The following is a 17567-nucleotide window of genomic DNA, read 5'->3' on the forward strand; positions in this document are numbered from 1 at the left end:
CGCCGCGGGGCATGACGGGATGGTGGCGCCCGGCACTGGCCGCAGACGAGCCGCCATGGCCGTGCCCCCGGTCTCGGTGCTCCTCGTCCTCCTCCTGCTCCTCCCGGAGATGGCAGCGGGAAGAGGCGCGGCACCCGCCTGGGACGAGGCCGGGTACCTGCTCTACTGTCCCTGCATGGGTGAGGCTCTAGCGGTGCGGGCCCCCTGTGCGTCTCCCGGTTGCACCCCTCGCTGCATTCCCCGGTCCATGCCCCGGCGCATCCCCCGGTGCGGCTCCCGCTGCATCCCCCGGTCCGTGCCCGACCGGCCCCCGCCTGAGCCCCATCTCTCGCAGGCCGCTTCGGTAACCAAGCCGAGCATTTCCTGGGAGCCCTGGCCTTCGCCCGCGCCCTCAACCGGACCCTGGCCGTGCCGCCCTGGATCGAGTACCGGCACCACCGCCCGCCCTACACCAACGTGAGCCCCCGGGGCGGGAGCGGGGCCGCGGCGGGCAGGGCTGGGAGCTCTCCGGTAAGGGCACCCCCGGCTCACGGGCTCTGTTCCCCCACAGCTGCACGTCCCCTACTCGGAGCACTTCAGACTGGAGCCGCTCCGGAGGTACCACCGCGTCGTCAGCCTGGAGCAATTCATGGAGCATCTGGCGCCCCGGCACTGGCCGCCCGGCAGGAGAGTGGCTTATTGCTTCGAGGCTGCTGCCCAAAGGAGCGCGGACAAAAACACGTGTCCCATGAAGGTGAGTTCCTCCTCAGCCCCGCGGACACGGCTTAATTCCAAAGGCTATGACTGACTCATTCAGGTCGCCATTGATTTGCAAATTTAAGAGTTACCCACCGCAAATTGGTCTGTGTGGAATTGCTTTCACCACTTGTGGAGTGGCGTGCTGTGCCATCATCAGTTTTCTTTGTTTACAAGTGCTTGGGGATTGGGGATACAGTCTGTGCAAGTAGATTTTATCACTTCAGAGTTGATTGTGACTATAGCTTATCTCCTGCTCTCTGTTTCCTAGCTGTGGTAGTTTTCCAGCTGGTATTAAAGCAAACTCAACGACAAGTTTGGAAGCTGTGGTGTCCTTGTTCTTTGAGACAAGCTTTGCAACCTTCTCAGTGAACTTCCCTTAATATATTTCAGTGTCTCCTTCCTGTGGAGATGGTGTGTCAAACAGATTGTTGTATTCCAGATGCTTCCATCCTGGAATAGGCTCCTGCTTTGCACCTCAGGATCTTGCTAGATCCATCTTTCAGGTTCTGTGTATGCACTAAATGAGCACTTGTCATTTCTTGGCAGGATGGAAATCCATTTGGACCCTTCTGGGATCAGTTCCAAGTGGATTTTGATAAGTCTGAGCTCTTCAAGGGAATTTCCTTCAGTCCTGCATACAAGGACCATTGGATCCAAAGGTAACAAGAAGATGGAAAAGTGCTGGCAGGTTACTGTGGGCATTTAGAATCACTCATGAAAACAGCTGTGACTGTGTGTTGTGACTTTACATTTTAGGAGAGAGATTGAAGTGGTTAGTTAGTAATATAATTAAAAATACTAATGCTGTTTCCGTTAAATATTTGCTGAGCGCTTCCTGTGGGCATGATTTTAGGTATGACCTCTGTTAGGCTGATTGACTTCTGAGCCAGGAATATTTATTTATTAAGTATTTTTTTTATTAAATATGTAATTAATCATCAAAGATAATTAGATTCTCAGTTGGTGATTATGAACTGTATTTTGCTGCTTACCTCGTATTTTCAGAGCTATGAGTAACTCTAGTGATTATCAATAAGTTTGGGTGCCAGAATTGCTCTAGTCTGGGGTGAAAATGTGACATCCCATTGCTTGGTAGCTCCCCACTGCATGTTTGAGGTTCTTCTCTTATTGTCTGTTAAGGTGTGAGGTAAAATACAGTTCCTGAGATTTCTTCAGTTCAGATGGCAAAGCAGCTAAAATTGTCTAAATTTGGAGCAATAAATGCTGCATATTTTGAGGTGTTCCTGCTTTCTACTCTAACCTTCACAGCAGTCTTCCTGCAGGTTAGATCACATTTCAGATTGCTGGGGTTTGGTTTTCTGTAGGTTTCCACCCTCTGAGCACCCTGTTCTTGCCTTGCCTGGAGCTCCAGCCCAGTTTCCTGTCCTGGAGGAGCACCGGCCTCTGCAGAAATACATGGAGTGGTCGGATACAATGGTGGAGAAAGGAGAATCCTATATCCAGTCTCTGCTGCTCCGGCCCTACATCGGCATTCACCTGAGGATCGGCTCAGACTGGGTATGGCAGTGCCTGGTGACAAGTGGGATGTGGACAAAGCTGCTCAAAAAGGAGCTGTGCTGGAAGAGCCACCTGATCCCTGCTGGCATCCAGGGGCTCCCTGTGTGTTAGCAGTGCTGCTGGGATTCTTTCAGAAGGCAGAGGCTGGGGATGTAGTGGTGTTTTCTAACTCAAATGTGGTACTTGGAAAATAAAGAAAGGTTGTGATGAGGTGGGGTTCTGCCTCTCCTCCCAGCAACAGGACAAAGGGAAATGGCCTCAGGCTGCAGCAGGTGAGTTTCAGGTTGGATATTAGGGAAAAATTCTTCACTGAAAGAGTGATTGAGCACTTGCCCAGCCTGCCCAAGGCCTTGGTGGAATTGTCATTCCTGGAAGCATCCAGAACACAAGTAGATGTGGTGCTTTTTGATAAGTTTTAGTGGGCATGGGATATCTGTTCAAAGATTGGACTTAATGATCTCAGAGGTCTTCAGCTTTGATGATTCTTTGATTCTCTTTTCCTCTTCCAATAGAAAAATGCCTGCAACATGTTAAAGGATGGGACAGCAGGGCCACACTTCATGGCTTCACCGCAGTGTGTGGGCTACGACCGCAGTGCTGCAGTGCCTCTCACCATGGACATGTGCCTGCCAGACCTCAGGGAGATCAAACGGGCTCTCAAGCTCTGGGTGACAAATATTGAAGCTAAATCTGTTTATATTGCTACTGATTCTGAGCCCTACACAACAGAGATACAGCAGTTCTTCCAGGGAAAGGTGAGTCTTCCAGAAACCTCTTCTGGCAGGAGTGCTTGGATAAAACCCTCCTTTAGATTCTGGCCCAAGGCTGTCATGCAGTTGTAGAATAGGTTATTCACAGCCAAATATTGGCATCTCAAAGTGAATTTGGCTCAAAGCAATAAAAATTATCCTGTAAAACTCTTTTTTTTTTTTCCCAGGAGATTGAAGAGTGTTATCTGGCATGGGAGTTAATATTTCCATGAAAAGGGTTTAAATTAAATAAACCTAAGTGATTTTCAGAAATGCTTTGACATTGATCTAATGATAAATAAGTTATAGGGCAGAGAAAGACAAAACTCACTCTCCTTCTGTTGTGTATTCCATTTCTAATATTATGCCAAGGCATTGGATTGTGATAATAGCTGACTGGATTCATCTGCTCTCCTCATTTCTCTGCAGCTCAAGGTTGTCAGCTTGCAGCCAGAAGTGCCTCAGATTGATCTGTACATCCTTGGCCAGTCCGACCACTTCATTGGGAACTGTGTCTCTTCCTTCACTGCTTTTGTGAAAAGAGAGCGCGACATCCATGGGAAACCCTCCTCATTTTTTGGCATGGACCACCCACCGAGGCTGAGGGATGAGTTCTGACCAAAGGAGGAAGAGTCTCTGTGGTTCCAGGGCTCTAAGCAGGGTCCTTGGTGCTGCAGCATTCCCAGGGGCAGTCACTGCTGAGCTGTGGGAGAGCTGCTACCCTCCAATGCTGCTCACAGTCCCTTCCAGACTGTTCTGATCTCTCCTGTGTTTCCAGGGTGAGCTCAGATAGAGATTTAAATCATATAGTTTATAGGGAACTATAAACTATATATAGGTTTTTAAGATGTAGCTTTTATAGCTCTCCTTTCTCACTACTTGGGATTCACCAACAATCATGATGAAGCAACTGCTCAGATTTCCTCTTCTTTTCTTTCTCTGTTAATTCTTAACTCTCACCTGGAGATGTTTTGAAGCTTCGTGTCCAAAACTGTTCTTTTTGACTGTAAAACATTCATCAGACATATCAAGTTCCCTGGAAAGGGCGTGCAAGGTGAAGCTCAGGACTGAAAAAGCTCTGGGTTTCATCAAAGACCAGAGTTGTCTTACCAGACCTGTCACCACAGTGCCTCAGTGTCCCTTCTGCTGTCCAAAGAGATTCCATACCCAGTGCTGTGGGGCCCTGGATCTCTTTGGTGGTGCTGTAGGAGTGCAGTGGGACATGGTGTGACATGGCAGCTGCCTATTCAGCCTCTCTGCATCAGCCTAAGGAAGGTGTGTGCAGGGACAGGGGAGGAGATCTGTCACAGGCAGTCCAGAACTGGAGATTGAGGGCTTGTAGCTTTGTAGCTGTTGATATCAGTGAGGTCTGTGGTAGAAGAAAAATTTTGAGCCAAGTTTTTTAAAATAGGTGTAGTGGGGTTGAGTATGTCATACCTGGGTCTATGGTATTGTTTTGTGTTTGTACTTTATAAGGTAACCCCTCTGAGAGCATTACCTTTGTCTGGGGCAGTTCCCAGCGGAAAATTTTTCGTTGATGGGGAAGCAACAGCCCAAACCCCTCTGTTTGGCCTGGTGCAGTTTGGTGCTGGTAACACTGATAATCCCAACATGGTGAGACTCAAGTTGACTAATGCCTTTTGGTGCTTCTGTGACTTTGTTTCCTCATCCAAAGACTGGGTGCAGAACGGTTCATTTTTCAAAAATGCCACTTGGGTGAGTCTGTGGTACCAGAGCTGCTGCCTCCAGTGCACTGTTGTGGTCCAAGCAAGGCTGTTACAAGCAATTAACTCCAAATGTTTCTTTTTATGATGGTCTTTTCCTCCTTGAAATGTTTCTGAGCTTTGAAGGAGTTTGAAGACTCAGGGGAGTGAGCAAAAGAAGGCAAAAACTCATCTCTTGTTTCCTCGGGGCTGGCTTCAAAAATCATGGGATTTGGGGGGAAATTATCAGGTTCAGTGCCTTTGGGAGCTGGGCTTTTGAAGACTGAACCTACTTGTGTCATACAGTTTACTGATCCTGGGTGATGCCCTTGGGGCTGCCTTGCCTTGCTGTGGAGCAGGGGAAGCCTTTCCCCATACTGTTGGGAAGACAAAGTATTAGAACAAAATGTTAGGGTGGGTTGTTTCTTTTTCTTATTTTTTTTTAATAAGGTTTTTTTTGTACTAATAAAAACTTGATTTTATATTCACTCGTAGTGCACCGACATTCCTTCCTCCATTGCAGGAGTCTCTAATACCAGAGCTGCAGCCTCCACTGCACTGCTGCTGTGCAGACAACTCTGATTAAGGGAGTTTAACTCTTAAATGGCTTTTCTTTTCTTTTTTTTTCTTTCTTTTTCTTCTTGGAAATATTCTCGAGCTTTGGAGGCTTTTAAAGGTCCGAGCCTGGGTGTGGTGGGACCCGCCCGGCTGGGCAGAGCCCGGCAGTTCGGGGTTTGGCGGCGTGCGGGATGCGGCCCCTTTGTCCCGGCTGCATCCGGGAGCGGCGGCGCGGGGCGGGCGCGCTCGTTGCCAGGGAAGCGCGTCACGGGCGGGCGGAGCGGCCGCGCCGCTTCCGGGGCCGCGGCAGGAGCGGCCGAGCGGCTCCATGGTGACGGCGCAGGTGAGTCCGGCCCGGCCCCGCACCGCGCCCGCACCCCGCCGCGAGCATCCCCGACCCCCGTCCGGGCTGGCACAGCGCGGGCCGCTGACAGCCCGCAATGCCCGTGCCCGCCGGCTGCCCCCGGTGCCGGGCGCGGGCACGGCCCGGAGCGCGGTGCGGCGGCCGGGACAGCGAGCGCGGGAGGCGGCGGGACCCGCCCGCGGCATCGCCCCTACAGCCCGGCCGCGGGCGGGCGTCCCCCGCTCCCGGTGCTTCTCCCCCGCGGTCCTTCCCCCTCTCCACCGGCGCTCCCCGCTGTCCCCGGGTCCCCTTCCCTGCAGCGCCCGCTGTCGCAGCCGCGAGGGCGGTGGGTGATGCTCGGGTGAATCCCGCGGTCCCGGCTCCCCGCGGAGGGGAACGCTGTGCTGAGGTGACAGAGGTGACCACAGGTGACCTCTGTGGCCGAGGGAATCAGGGCTCACCGTGGCACAGGTGACACCGCCAGTGCTGGCCGGCCTGCGGAGCGTTTGGCAGGGAGGCGAGAGGAAAACAGCAGCACAGGGGGTGGTTCGGCTTGGGACGGAGAGAAAGGCACAATTCAACCGTGACGTTATGAAACCACAAATATTTTAAGGATTTGAATGGCGAGAAGCAATGGAATGTTTTGAGTGGTACCTCGAGATGTGCAGGGATTCAAGGGAAGGGTTTGGGCAGTTCCATAAACGTCTTTCAGAGATGTTTAAGGCAGGAAGCAGAGCAGACTCAGGACATTGCCCGTCAGGGCAGGTGGCTGGGGTGAGCACAATGCCGGTGTCACAGCTGTCCAAGACAGCACCTCCCAAACCCTGGAAGTTTCTGAGGAAAAATGGTTGCCCCAGCTTGTATTCAAGTTGTGGCATTGCTCATTTTTTCAGGCATAACCTTGTATTGACTGAAATAAATAAAAATGCTTCAATTTCTGGCCATCCTCCTCTCTTGGTCACCAGAGGCACATTTGCAAGTGCATCCACCTTGACCTTGGCTTGCAGGGACCTGGCCTAGGTCACTTTAGGCTGAACTAATTTAATGAAAAAATTCCCATCTTTGATGGAGAAGAACGTATGGCACGGCAGCATTCTCAGCTTTCTGGCCATTCATGTTCAGTCACTCTGGCAGCTCAAACATTCCCCTGGAGTTTCTGGGGAATACAAACACTGCCAACTAATTGGTTTTATTTTCCAGTTACACACTTGGATAAATCTGAGAAGAACCATAATTTGTTATGGTTTCAGTAAACTTCACTCCAGTAGCTAAAATAATTGGAGATGCTTCATGATGGGTTGTTATGAAAATAGCCCAAATCAGGGGTGAAATCAGTTGTTTCTGACTATAAAAAGAGACTTGCAAGTGAAGTGGAGAAAGGTGTCAAAAGCTGATGGTGAGGAGGTGCTCCCAGAGGAGCAGCAAATGTGCAACATAATTTTTGTTCAAGGTGTACCTCTGATAATTTAATATTTGTCATAGTTGCTTACAAAGTGGCACTTCTCATCAGAACAATATTTTAGATATTCAATATATAAAATAAATCCATGCTCTCCTTGTCAGAACTTGTGCCTAATTGGAGTATTTGCCAGTGTGAACATGCAGATACGTGACACAGTGGTTGTCATGTGACCTTGTCAGAAAATTGTCTCTTGTGAACTTGAATTACTGGAATGTCTCTCAGAGCTGTGGAAAGGGAAGCGTGTGTTAATGTATACAACTCCTCAGGATGAAAAGAGGGAGAATTGTTCTTTGTGGTTCTGCCAAGATTTGTCCTCGTTTCACTTATTCTTTCTGTGTTTGTGCTCCAGAATTCGTGTTTGCTGGAGGTCAGACAGGAAGATCACCTTTATCTGGAGCTGTCAGTTAGGAGGGAAATGTTTTTATTCAGCAGCTACCCCAAATTACTGTAACAGTTTGAACTGTGCAGGGTGTAGAGTGAATTCTGAATGAGTGTCCATTTCAGTGCTTTTATGGGAAGAATGAGAAGCAAAGAGTTTTCCCCCCACAGACCCAAGGAAATTTCCAAGGTCATACTGAGGTTTCTGTACAATTCTTAACAATATTTATCTGTTACTTCTGTTTTACTTTTTGCCAGCCTGACTGTATATTGAGCTGAAACTGTGTGTCCTTTCCCATTCAGTAGCTCTTGCCCTGAAGTTCTCTGCCACTTTGTCGGAGAAGCTTTCCTGAGACATGCAAATATCAAGTAAAAAACAATTAGAAAAATCCCTGTTTCCTGCTGATCCAGCTGGGAAGAGAACAGTGAATACATCCCAAGGTGGCCACACCTGAACCTGTGCCAGCACTACCTGGGGTTTCCTGTGTGTATTAGTTTTACACTTAGTTCTAGTTGGCAGAAGGATCTCAGGACTTTTCCTGGAAAATATTTTGCAAATAAAAAGGGTTATTAGAAATTGCATGGCATTCCCCAAGTTGTGCTATTGAGATCTGCTGTGTGAGGCTTCAGCAGTAACTGCTTTAGCAGTTTAGGAGCAGAGGCTTTTTGCTCCATTTTCAGTGGCTGCTCATCTTGCTGATGACTGGAGGAGGCACCAGTGTGTTCTCCCTCTCTACCCAGAGTCATGAACAAGTTGCATCTGTGATTTGGGCTTATGCAACATGAGTTTAGATTGATGGTGAGTCCTGTAAACCTGATGCAGTTGGAACACCAGAGCAGGAGTAAAGCCAGTAGCTGAGCAGGGCTGACTTTTGTGGGGGATCCTCATAAAAGTATGTTGCAAAAAGAAAAGATAAGAGCAGGCTTGTGCTCCAGAGAGAGCAAGACTACTAGATTTTCAAAATGGGAGATTTAAAACAAAGGCCTGACTGAAAAGGAAATGAATGGCAAAGTATTTTTTTCATAAATAGTTTTAAAATATTTATTATTATTTTAGAGGGTCAAGAAAAGGATCTTTACTAACTGTAAGGATGTGATCTGATGATGAGATTTTGCAGCAGAGCTTGTCAAAATGATACCAGTCGATGCACAGCCTTTGGTAAAATAATTCTGTCTCAGTTCAGGCCTTTACAGGGTTTTCATGTTGTACATTATTTTAGTTCTCCAAAATACCTTGCAACTTAATTAATGCAAAATGCTGCTCAAATTGATGAGGCAAGCCTTTGGCTTTGTGAAAAGTTGTCCCCTGCAGAAAACTGCCTTCAGATATTCCTGCTTTGTTTTTGTTTCAGGTTTGTAGCACGGGATCATCCATCACCAGGATCACACTGCCGTCATGTCCAAGGCAAAGAGCTCCGAGTCCGTGCGGGTGGTCGTGCGCTGCCGGCCCATGAACAGCAAAGAGAAAACTGCTTCCTATGAAAAAGTTGTCAATGTGGATGTCAAGTTAGGGCAGGTCTCAGTGAAGAATCCACGGGGATCATCTCATGAACTGCCTAAAACGTTCACCTTTGATGCTGTGTATGACTGGAATTCCAAACAGGTTGAGCTCTACGATGAGACCTTCAGACCTCTCGTGGACTCTGTTCTGCAAGGGTTTAATGGGACAATCTTTGCCTATGGGCAGACTGGGACAGGAAAAACATATACAATGGAAGGGGTGCGTGGTGATCCTGAAAAGAGAGGGGTCATCCCCAATTCATTCGACCACATCTTCACCCACATCTCTAGATCTCAAAATCAGCAATACTTAGTTAGAGCATCTTATTTGGAAATATACCAAGAAGAAATCAGAGACTTGTTATCAAAGGATCAGTCCAAGCGGCTAGAGTTGAAGGAGAGACCAGACACAGGGGTTTTTGTTAAGGATTTGACCACCATTGTTACAAAAAGTGTCAAAGAGATAGAGCACATCATGAATTTGGGCAACCAGAACCGTTCTGTTGGTGCCACCAACATGAACGAGCACAGCTCTCGATCTCATGCCATTTTCCAGATCACTATTGAGTGCAGCGAGTTGGGACTGGATGGAGAGAACCACATCCGTGTTGGGAAGCTCAACCTGGTCGACCTGGCAGGCAGCGAGCGGCAGGCAAAGACTGGAGCACAGGGGGAGAGGCTGAAGGAAGCCACTAAAATCAATCTCTCCCTCTCAGCTTTGGGCAACGTCATCTCTGCCCTGGTAGATGGCAAAAGCACGCACATTCCGTACCGGGACTCCAAGCTGACCAGGCTACTTCAGGACTCACTAGGTGGCAATGCTAAAACTGTGATGGTGGCCAATATAGGCCCTGCCTCCTACAATGTAGAGGAGACACTGACCACACTGAGATATGCCAACCGTGCCAAAAACATCAAGAACAAGCCACAAGTGAATGAGGATCCTAAGGAGGCTCTGCTGCGGGAGTTCCAGGAAGAGATTGCTCGACTCAAGGCACAATTGGAAAAACGTTCTATTGGCAAAAGAAAGAGGAGGGAAAGGAGAAGGGAGGGTGGGGAAGAGGAGGAGGACACTGAAGAGGGTGAGGATGAAGGAGATGACAAAGATGACTATTGGAGGGAGCAACAAGAAAAGCTGGAGATTGAGAAGAAAGCTATAGTCGAGGATCACAGCTTGGTAGCAGAAGAAAAGATGAGGCTGTTGAAAGAAAAGGAGAAGAAGATGGAGGACCTGAGGCGAGAGAAAGAAGCAACAGAGATGCTGAGTGCTAAAATCAAGGTAGAATTCTTCCTCGTCATACTCTTTGAAAGCAATTTCCTTAGGCTATGGGGAAAATAAAGGGTTTCCAAATTTGGAAAGATATTTCACAGAAAGTTTCCAGAATAGTGATTTGTGTTTAGATTGGAAGATTTTAAATTGAAATTTCCACCATTAATCACATATTTCAATATTAATGAGTTGTTTCATTGTTCTTATGTAGTGATCTTAAGCAAGTGGCACAATAAAAGACAATGCATCTTCTCACAAGCTGTGGCAGTAAAAATGTTTCCTTCTGTCACAGATCATTAACAAGTTATTTACAGGGGAACACACATTGCAGTGGTGCTTTATTCTAATCAAGTTACTGCTGCATTAATCTCACAATTTTATACGAATTTTAAGAAATAGTGATTCCTGTAGCAGCTGCCTTGGAAGAGAAGGTTAAATAAGGGAGCTGAAGAAGTTGTATCCACAGGAGAGAAAGTTACCACCCTCTGTAGTCACTGAGAGAAACTTCTGACCTGGTTTTTCCTTTCAGACAATGGAAAGCAAGCTGCTGGTGGGAGGGAAAAATATTGTGGATCACACGAATGAACAGCAGAAAATCCTGGAACAGAAACGACAGGAAATTGCTGAACAGGTACAAGGAAGGAGATTTGTTATTTTGTATAAAAAGCCTTGCTGCAGAACTTTTGTAAAACATTGTGTCAGAAAAATTACAATAAAGTTTACCCAGGGTTAACCCTAAGATTGGTGTAATGGCAATAATGTTTTGAAAAGAAGGGGGAAGGGCTTGTGTCGTATTTGTCATTTTTTCAATTATGTAAAGAAGATTTATAATAATTTATAATAGTACAAACTGACAGAAAGGAAAGAAAAAAAAATCTAAAAATGACATTTGGTTTCTTTTGTTGAAGTTTGAGACTTCATATAGAACAGATAGTTCACACTATCTGATTTTAATAGCAAAATAAGAACAAATAAGAGTTAACATTTTTGGTATTTCTATGGCAAGAGATAGGAAGAACTGGAAGGCAGGGAAGGAAACCTATCCTGAGCATTGATCTCATGTGTGTCAGCTGGAGGTGACAAGGTAATTGTGGTCTTTAATGCCATATTGTCACTTTCTTCAGAAACGTCGGGAGCGAGAAATCCAGCAACAGATGGAAAGTCGGGATGAGGAAACACTAGAGCTGAAGGAGACCTATAGTTCTCTTCAGCAAGAGGTGGACATAAAGACCAAAAAACTCAAAAAGGTAAAAAGAAAATTATTCCCTGTCTAGTGGGCTGAGAATAAAACCAAATTGTGTTTGAAAGTGAGAGGAGCTTTGGCAAGTGATGGATTTTGGCTCTTGTTGTGTGCTCCAGTTATTTTCCAAGCTGCAAGCTGTGAAGGCAGAGATCCATGATCTCCAAGAAGAGCACATCAAGGGGCGCCAGGAAATGGAACAGACCCAGAATGAACTCACCAGGGAACTAAAGCTGAAGTAAGTCCCATCTCACCATTGCCTGCTATTAACTGTAACAGAGAGGATTTCTCAGGACAGGGAGTGGAGGGACTGCCTTGCACATACTGTGGAATAGGATTTAACCATAAGAAAACTAAACCATTCCTCCTTTTCCAGGGTTGTATTACATCAGTGGGAGAGGAGCAATTGGAAAGTCATTGCTAGTTATGTTTCTTGTATTTTTCTCATTTTTGTGATTGCATGTAGGCACCTGATTATTGAAAACTTTATTCCCTTGGAAGAAAAGAATAAGATTATGAACAGATCATTCCTTGATGAAGAGGAAGACAACTGGAAGCTACATCCCATAACCCGTCTGGAGTGAGTGTACTTCTGCTCTTTGGATGGAATTACAGGTCACAAGAAACCCTCTAGCTGTCAAGAACAAAAGAGGGATTGAAGTGGGGATTTAAACTGGCCTTCTAGAGTTCACAGCTTCTTGATGCATGATAAAGTAAAATAAAACAATTTCTTCCTCTTAATAGGAGATATAAAAAAAAGGAATGTACAGTTGGGAGAATTCTTTAGAGATTATGATTTTTCTAATAGGCAAACCCTAAAATTATGTGTAAAATATATGTAATAGTGCATTCACCCTTAAAATAGCAGTGCATTCCTATCATATTTCTTTTCTGCTCCTACAAATGCAGCCTGGGTAGTTTCTGCTGTGTTGAAACAGATTTCTGCATGGAATTTGCAGATGTTATAGCTCATAAACTTCAAGAGGAGCCTTTGGTTTTAGGGTATAATAGCCTGAGTCTCTGTTTTTCTCTAGTAACCAGCAGATGATGAAAAGACCAGTATCTGCTGTGGGGTACAAAAGGCCCTTGAGCCAACACGCCAGGACATCCATGATGAATCACACAGAGGCTCGGTACAGGGTAAGCCCATGTGGTTGAACCTTTGTCTCTTCACCCTTGTGATCAGGGGAATGCAAATTCCAGAGGGGATTGTGTGTTCTTCTTTAAGATGTAAATTTGTAATGTCCTGCATACATTTGTAAACTACTTCAGATTAAGTTTCTGGAGGGCAAAGTAACAGTTTGTGTGAAAACATGGAGACTTTGATTCTGCTTTTCCTGTCTCAGGCAGAGAACATTGTGTTACTGGAACTGGACAGGCCCAGCCGGACAACGAGGAACTATGAAGGTCCAGCCATTGCTCCCAAGGTTCAGGCAGCTCTGGAAGCAGCTCTGCAGGAAGAAGATGAGATTCAAGTTGATGCCTCAACCTTTGAGAGCACTTCAAATAAAAAATCTAAACCCAGGTGAGTTGGACTTTCCCTGAGCAGACTGGCCCAAAGGAGAGGTGCAAGTACAGTTGCTGTTGGTCAGCACTCTCATCAGTGAAGTTGAGCTTCATAGTATAGCAGAGAGAAAAAGGAACATAGAATCATTAAGGCTGGAAAAGACCTTTAAGATTTGAGTCCAACCTCCATGAATCTCACCATGCTACTAAACCTTATGTTGAAGTGCCATGTCTACTCATTTTTTGAGTGCTTCAGGGGATGGAGATTCCATCTCTGCCCTGAGCAGCCTGTGCCAGGGCTCAACCACTCTTGCAATGTAGAAATTTTTCCTAATATCAAGTCCCAATCTCCTCTTGTAGAACTTGAGGCTATTTGACCTTGGCCTGTTGCTTGCTACTTGGGAGAAGAGTCCAACCCCTGCCTTGCCACAACCTTCTTTCAGGGTGTAGGACATAGGACAGAAGAAAAAGCTGAAACTGTTTATTAGAGAATAAAAAAAACCAGCTTTTTGCAGATTAATTTTGGAAAGTAACAGATGACAGATCTTTTCTTGTTTATATTTTAATTTTGCTTCTTCAGACCGAAAACTGGAAGGAAATCACTGGGATCTGCATCAGGATCAGGCACCCCCAGTTCTCAGCTCTACCCACAGTCACGAGGGCTGGTTCCAAAATAAAACCAGCAACGCCTCTCCAGGGAGGGAACAGCCTTTACCTTCTGGGAACAGAGACAAGGACAAACCTGCAGAGAGAGCTCCTGGCCAGCCTCCAGCCCCTTTCCCTGGAGATGGCCTTGTTGCTGTTTTACTGACTCAGGCCAGTCCAGGGGCACTGAGCCATGGGAAAATCCGTGCTTGCAGTTCAGCATTTGGCCTCTGTGGGAAATGGATTTTAGTTAGGAAATCAAAAATGCATGAGGTACGTTACAGTGTGTTAGGAGCAATGGGAAGCATGGGGATCACCTCACAGCATCACCTTCTTCCTCCTGCACAGCCCTTCTGCTGCACGGGGCTTTTTGGCTGTTGGGCACTAAGAGGACAGAGTTGAAAATCATCTCAACAGAACCACCACTCTATGGCTCCACAGTGAGAACCAAAAGAGGCTATAAAGCAGAGGATCTGTTCACGCTCGACAAGATGCATGGTTCTTCCTCTTCCTGCCTGAGAGACTGGCTTCATCACCTGGGTCTGAACAGGCAAGATGGCAGTGGCCAGCCTGTCCTCATCACCACATAGCTGTGCCTCCCCATAGGGCTGTAGGACAGAAAAGGGTCTTGAAAACAACTCTGTGGTCTCTAGAAAGGAAGAAGTAGAGTCTGAAGTGCTTTCTTTGTTTACAGGCATAAGTGAGAGCTCCTCTAAGCTGACCTAGAGCCCTCACTCCTACAAACAGGAACCACCTTGTCAAAGAACACCTCTGTATGCCAGTGTCAGCTCTACAGCTTTCCTCCTCTCCCTTGCCTCCATCTTTACCCCTGGCATTTAAAACCAGTGTCCATGTGACATCTTTAATGGCGTATGGCCATTTTCTTATGCCTCTCATTGTTGATGGAAAACGTAGCATTAGCTCAGAGCTCTCCTTGCCAGGTTCAGACTCTCAGCTGGGCAGAGCACTGGAACTTGGAGCTGCCTTTGAGTGCACTCCTGGGAGTTTGGTCTCTTCCCTTGGTGTCTAAGGAGGTTCAGCATTCAGTACCTCTAGTGCCTCACCTGTTCCATGTTAGCATCTTTCTCTCTGCACCTCTCAGCCCACTCAGAGCCTGCTGGGAGTGAACCTAACTGAGGCTGGTGATGGAAGCTGGTGTTAATTCCAGGGGTTTTACTTTGAAAACAAGGGAGGAAGAACTCCTGCTTTTGACATTCTCATTGCAAAGCTGCCCTATGACTAAAGCAGGCTCGTGTAGCAGGGTAGAGGGAGATGGTACTCCACGCTAAGGACAGAGTAAGGTGTCCCTGTCCAGTATCCCACAGCTCATTTGTAAGTTTTAGTTCACTGTATATTGAGACTTGGGATGTTACTTTTTCTGGTTGCTCTTGGCTGTCATCCTGTGAACATTCTTACTTGTTTCCCTCACTGATGACTCCCTCCAGACTGACACGTGTGAGTGTGTGAGGACTTGCCTGCTTGTAGACATGCCCTGATGTGTGGACTCTGCCTTGTGCTTGTTAAGTGGCCACGGAGTGACTTCATCCAGGCTGGAGAACGCCTTTCTAGTGACCCCCTGAGCAGGAGGAACTGAGTGCTCAGCACAGCTCACCTGTGCATCCTGCAGGCACGGTGCCCAGGTGAGCCAGGTGGGCCCCTTAAACACCAACTTGGCTGCTGCATTCCATGGACTGCTTTCCCAGGCCACAAGGTTAACAGATGTATACACATATATGCACACACATATATATAATAGTTTTTGTAGAGGAAGGAGGGATTTGCTTGTAATTGAGAGAGCAGGCACATGACCAATTTCTTTCAACCTAAACATGGAAACCCAGCATAATCTTTGTTTTTACAAAGCACTGTTTGTATCCAGAGAGTCTTTTAACTGGGTTTTGTTGCATAATATAATATCACCTTCTCTTCCTCTCCTCCTTCTTTCTCTCCAGCACATAATCTTCTGTACTAGGACATTTTAAAAGATGATTGTATGGTATAATTTCTCAGAGAACTGAAATTAAATTGTGGAGGGGGGAGGTATAAAACCCTGAAATAGCAGCACAATATATAATCACGTGTATGTACATACCTATGTACACATGTTTTATGTGAATAATGCCTACACAGACACATCTGTGTCTGCACATGTGCACACTTTTCCTCAGTTGCTCTATTCCATGGGGAATTCTATATTAAACTCATATGCTGGAAACTGCCCTTGTGGCAGGGCTGGTACCATGGAGCTCTGCAGTGCAAACCTGTTTTCATGTTGATGAGCCAGTGTCAGAAAGGCTCTGCTTTTAACTCTTTAGAAATTCATTAGCAAGGTGAAAGAAACTCCGTAGAGTGGAAAAGAATAAATCTGCATATTTAGTCATTGTATGTAAATTGGGGCTGCGGGTGGAGATTTGGTCGGTGTATTCATGGGCAATCTCGGCCTGTTACAAAAGCTTTTGGATTCTCATTCCAAAGGACTTAACCTTCACCAGATGCTCAGTGGCACTGATACTAAGATACATTGTCTTGAACTGTACAAAACATACTGAGCTCTGGGTTGAAGTTTTTAAGAAACATTCCTGCCGAGTTTGCCCTTCTTTGGTGTTATCTGAACAATCTGGGCTTCCTGCTGTTTAACCAAAGGCAGGAAATCCAACTGGACTCCTGGAAGAGGCCCTGGGACAGCCTTTTGCCGTCACCTTTTCTTCATAAGAATGTTTAACATTCAACATAATTGTTCTTGCTCTGATCTGTATAATGGGATTTTTTTTTTTTTTTTAAAGTGGCATGGAGCAGGAGTAGGCCCGTGCAAGCAAGCGCCACGAGACACTGAAGCATAGGAATTAAAGCACTTTCTTAAATCCTTAACTTAGGTCTAGAGCCTTTTTAAAAATATTTGCATGCTGCTTGAATCTTCTAAAACACATACCTCTGCCAGAGCACCTGGAGCTGCACTGGTGCCTTATACAGATCAGAGCAGGCAGTGTTCAGTCAGTTTGAGGTGTGTGAGTGCCCTCGTTGAACACGCAGTGCTGGAGTTTCAGTGAGTGTACCTGGACCTGTCCTCTCTCCTGTCTGTGCTGGGCAACGTGCACCAGTCTTTAAACGGTTCAGTGGAATTCCTGGGGGTCTATTCCTGCTGTGTTCAAACACAGACTGGAAAAGAGAACCTGCAAAAGCCATAATTAGCTACAGAGATGGAACAGAAATGAGAACACTGGTGCTGCCTGCTGCACTGTGCAGTGGGGGGGTTGACTCTCTGGGGTCCAGGTGCTTACTGCCTTCTCCAGCCCCTTTCTTTTTGAAGAGGTGACCCAGGATCCTTCTATGGGCACAGCTGTCGATGACAACGCTCAGCTCCTTGGAGATAACACCCACCTCCGCCTTCTCTTAGGTGAACTGTAGAAAAAGAACCTGTCCATAGTTCTGTCCATAGTTTTACAGCTTATATTTATTTGTATCATCTTTTTTGTCTAGGAATGTAAAGTGATCCTAAAATACAATGTGTAATAAAGTCAATAAGATTTATTGCATCTATCAAAACGTGTGCTTTTCACTGTTAAATTGGGGCAGAACTCAGTGACTTCATGTTTCACAAAGCCTTGTGTTACTTTTCTTTCATAAAAAAAAATCTCCACAATGTGGAAAAATGTAAATATTATTTGAACTGCAACAAGTATTGTAATGTGTGTGCATGTGTATGTATAAATATATATATAAATATGAGTAGAAGGTGCTGATGCCTGCATGTGGCACCTTGGGAACCAGAAGTGCTGGGAAACCCCGCCAGAATCCCAGTCCAGGGTGGGCTCCCGGTACTTCTTTGCTTAAAATGGCAGCGGGTGGTGCTGATTTAAACCAATCTTTTATCAGCGCCTTGGGGAGAAGAAGCCTCAGGGCACAACCACAAAGTATGTCCAGAGAAAGAAGGTAGGGAAGAGTCTGTAGCGTGTGTCC

General features: G+C 46.3%; 2 protein-coding genes across 3 annotated transcripts; both read left to right on the plus strand.

The window, feature by feature from the left end:
• Positions 1–6: 6 nt before the first annotated feature.
• POFUT1 (protein O-fucosyltransferase 1) lies at positions 7–4814 on the plus strand. The gene is made up of 7 exons (XM_056507189.1): positions 7–179; positions 335–456; positions 551–733; positions 1285–1397; positions 2064–2256; positions 2769–3011; positions 3435–4814. The coding sequence occupies exons 1-7, from the start codon at positions 20–22 to the stop codon at positions 3621–3623; spliced, it is 1203 nt and encodes a 400-aa protein (XP_056363164.1). The 5' UTR covers positions 7–19; the 3' UTR covers positions 3624–4814.
• Positions 4815–5533: 719 nt separating this feature from the next.
• Positions 5534–17143, plus strand: KIF3B (kinesin family member 3B). 2 transcript variants are annotated; one of them, XM_056507627.1, is made up of 10 exons: positions 5554–5609; positions 8131–8248; positions 8802–10228; positions 10749–10850; positions 11344–11466; positions 11579–11697; positions 11926–12039; positions 12494–12599; positions 12806–12984; positions 13546–17143. In XM_056507627.1, the coding sequence occupies exons 3-10, from the start codon at positions 8846–8848 to the stop codon at positions 13640–13642; spliced, it is 2223 nt and encodes a 740-aa protein (XP_056363602.1). In that variant the 5' UTR covers positions 5554–5609; positions 8131–8248; positions 8802–8845; the 3' UTR covers positions 13643–17143. The 2 variants fall into 2 exon arrangements, with proteins under 2 accessions (XP_056363601.1, XP_056363602.1); XM_056507626.1 differs by lacking the exon at positions 8131–8248 and having other exon boundaries at positions 5534–5609.
• Positions 17144–17567: the final 424 nt, after the last annotated feature.

This window comes from Oenanthe melanoleuca, chromosome 20, assembly GCF_029582105.1.
Source record: "Oenanthe melanoleuca isolate GR-GAL-2019-014 chromosome 20, OMel1.0, whole genome shotgun sequence".
Taxonomy (NCBI): domain Eukaryota; kingdom Metazoa; phylum Chordata; class Aves; order Passeriformes; family Muscicapidae; genus Oenanthe; species Oenanthe melanoleuca.

What these genes read in the sequence shown, in the direction of transcription:
- POFUT1 (XM_056507189.1), top strand. Translation starts at nt 20, where the DNA reads ATGGTGGCGCCCGGCACTGGCCGCAGACGAGCCGCCATGGCCGTGCCC. An exon ending in AAGGACCATTGGATCCAAAG is followed by an intron (nt 1,398 to 2,063) that starts GTAACAAGAAGA and finishes GGTTTTCTGTAG; the next exon opens with GTTTCCACCCTCTGAGCACC. An exon ending in AGCAGTTCTTCCAGGGAAAG is followed by an intron (nt 3,012 to 3,434) that starts GTGAGTCTTCCA and finishes ATTTCTCTGCAG; the next exon opens with CTCAAGGTTGTCAGCTTGCA.
- KIF3B (XM_056507626.1), top strand. Translation starts at nt 8,846, where the DNA reads ATGTCCAAGGCAAAGAGCTCCGAGTCCGTGCGGGTGGTCGTGCGCTGC. An exon ending in AGACCAAAAAACTCAAAAAG is followed by an intron (nt 11,467 to 11,578) that starts GTAAAAAGAAAA and finishes TGTGTGCTCCAG; the next exon opens with TTATTTTCCAAGCTGCAAGC. An exon ending in ACACAGAGGCTCGGTACAGG is followed by an intron (nt 12,600 to 12,805) that starts GTAAGCCCATGT and finishes TTCCTGTCTCAG; the next exon opens with GCAGAGAACATTGTGTTACT.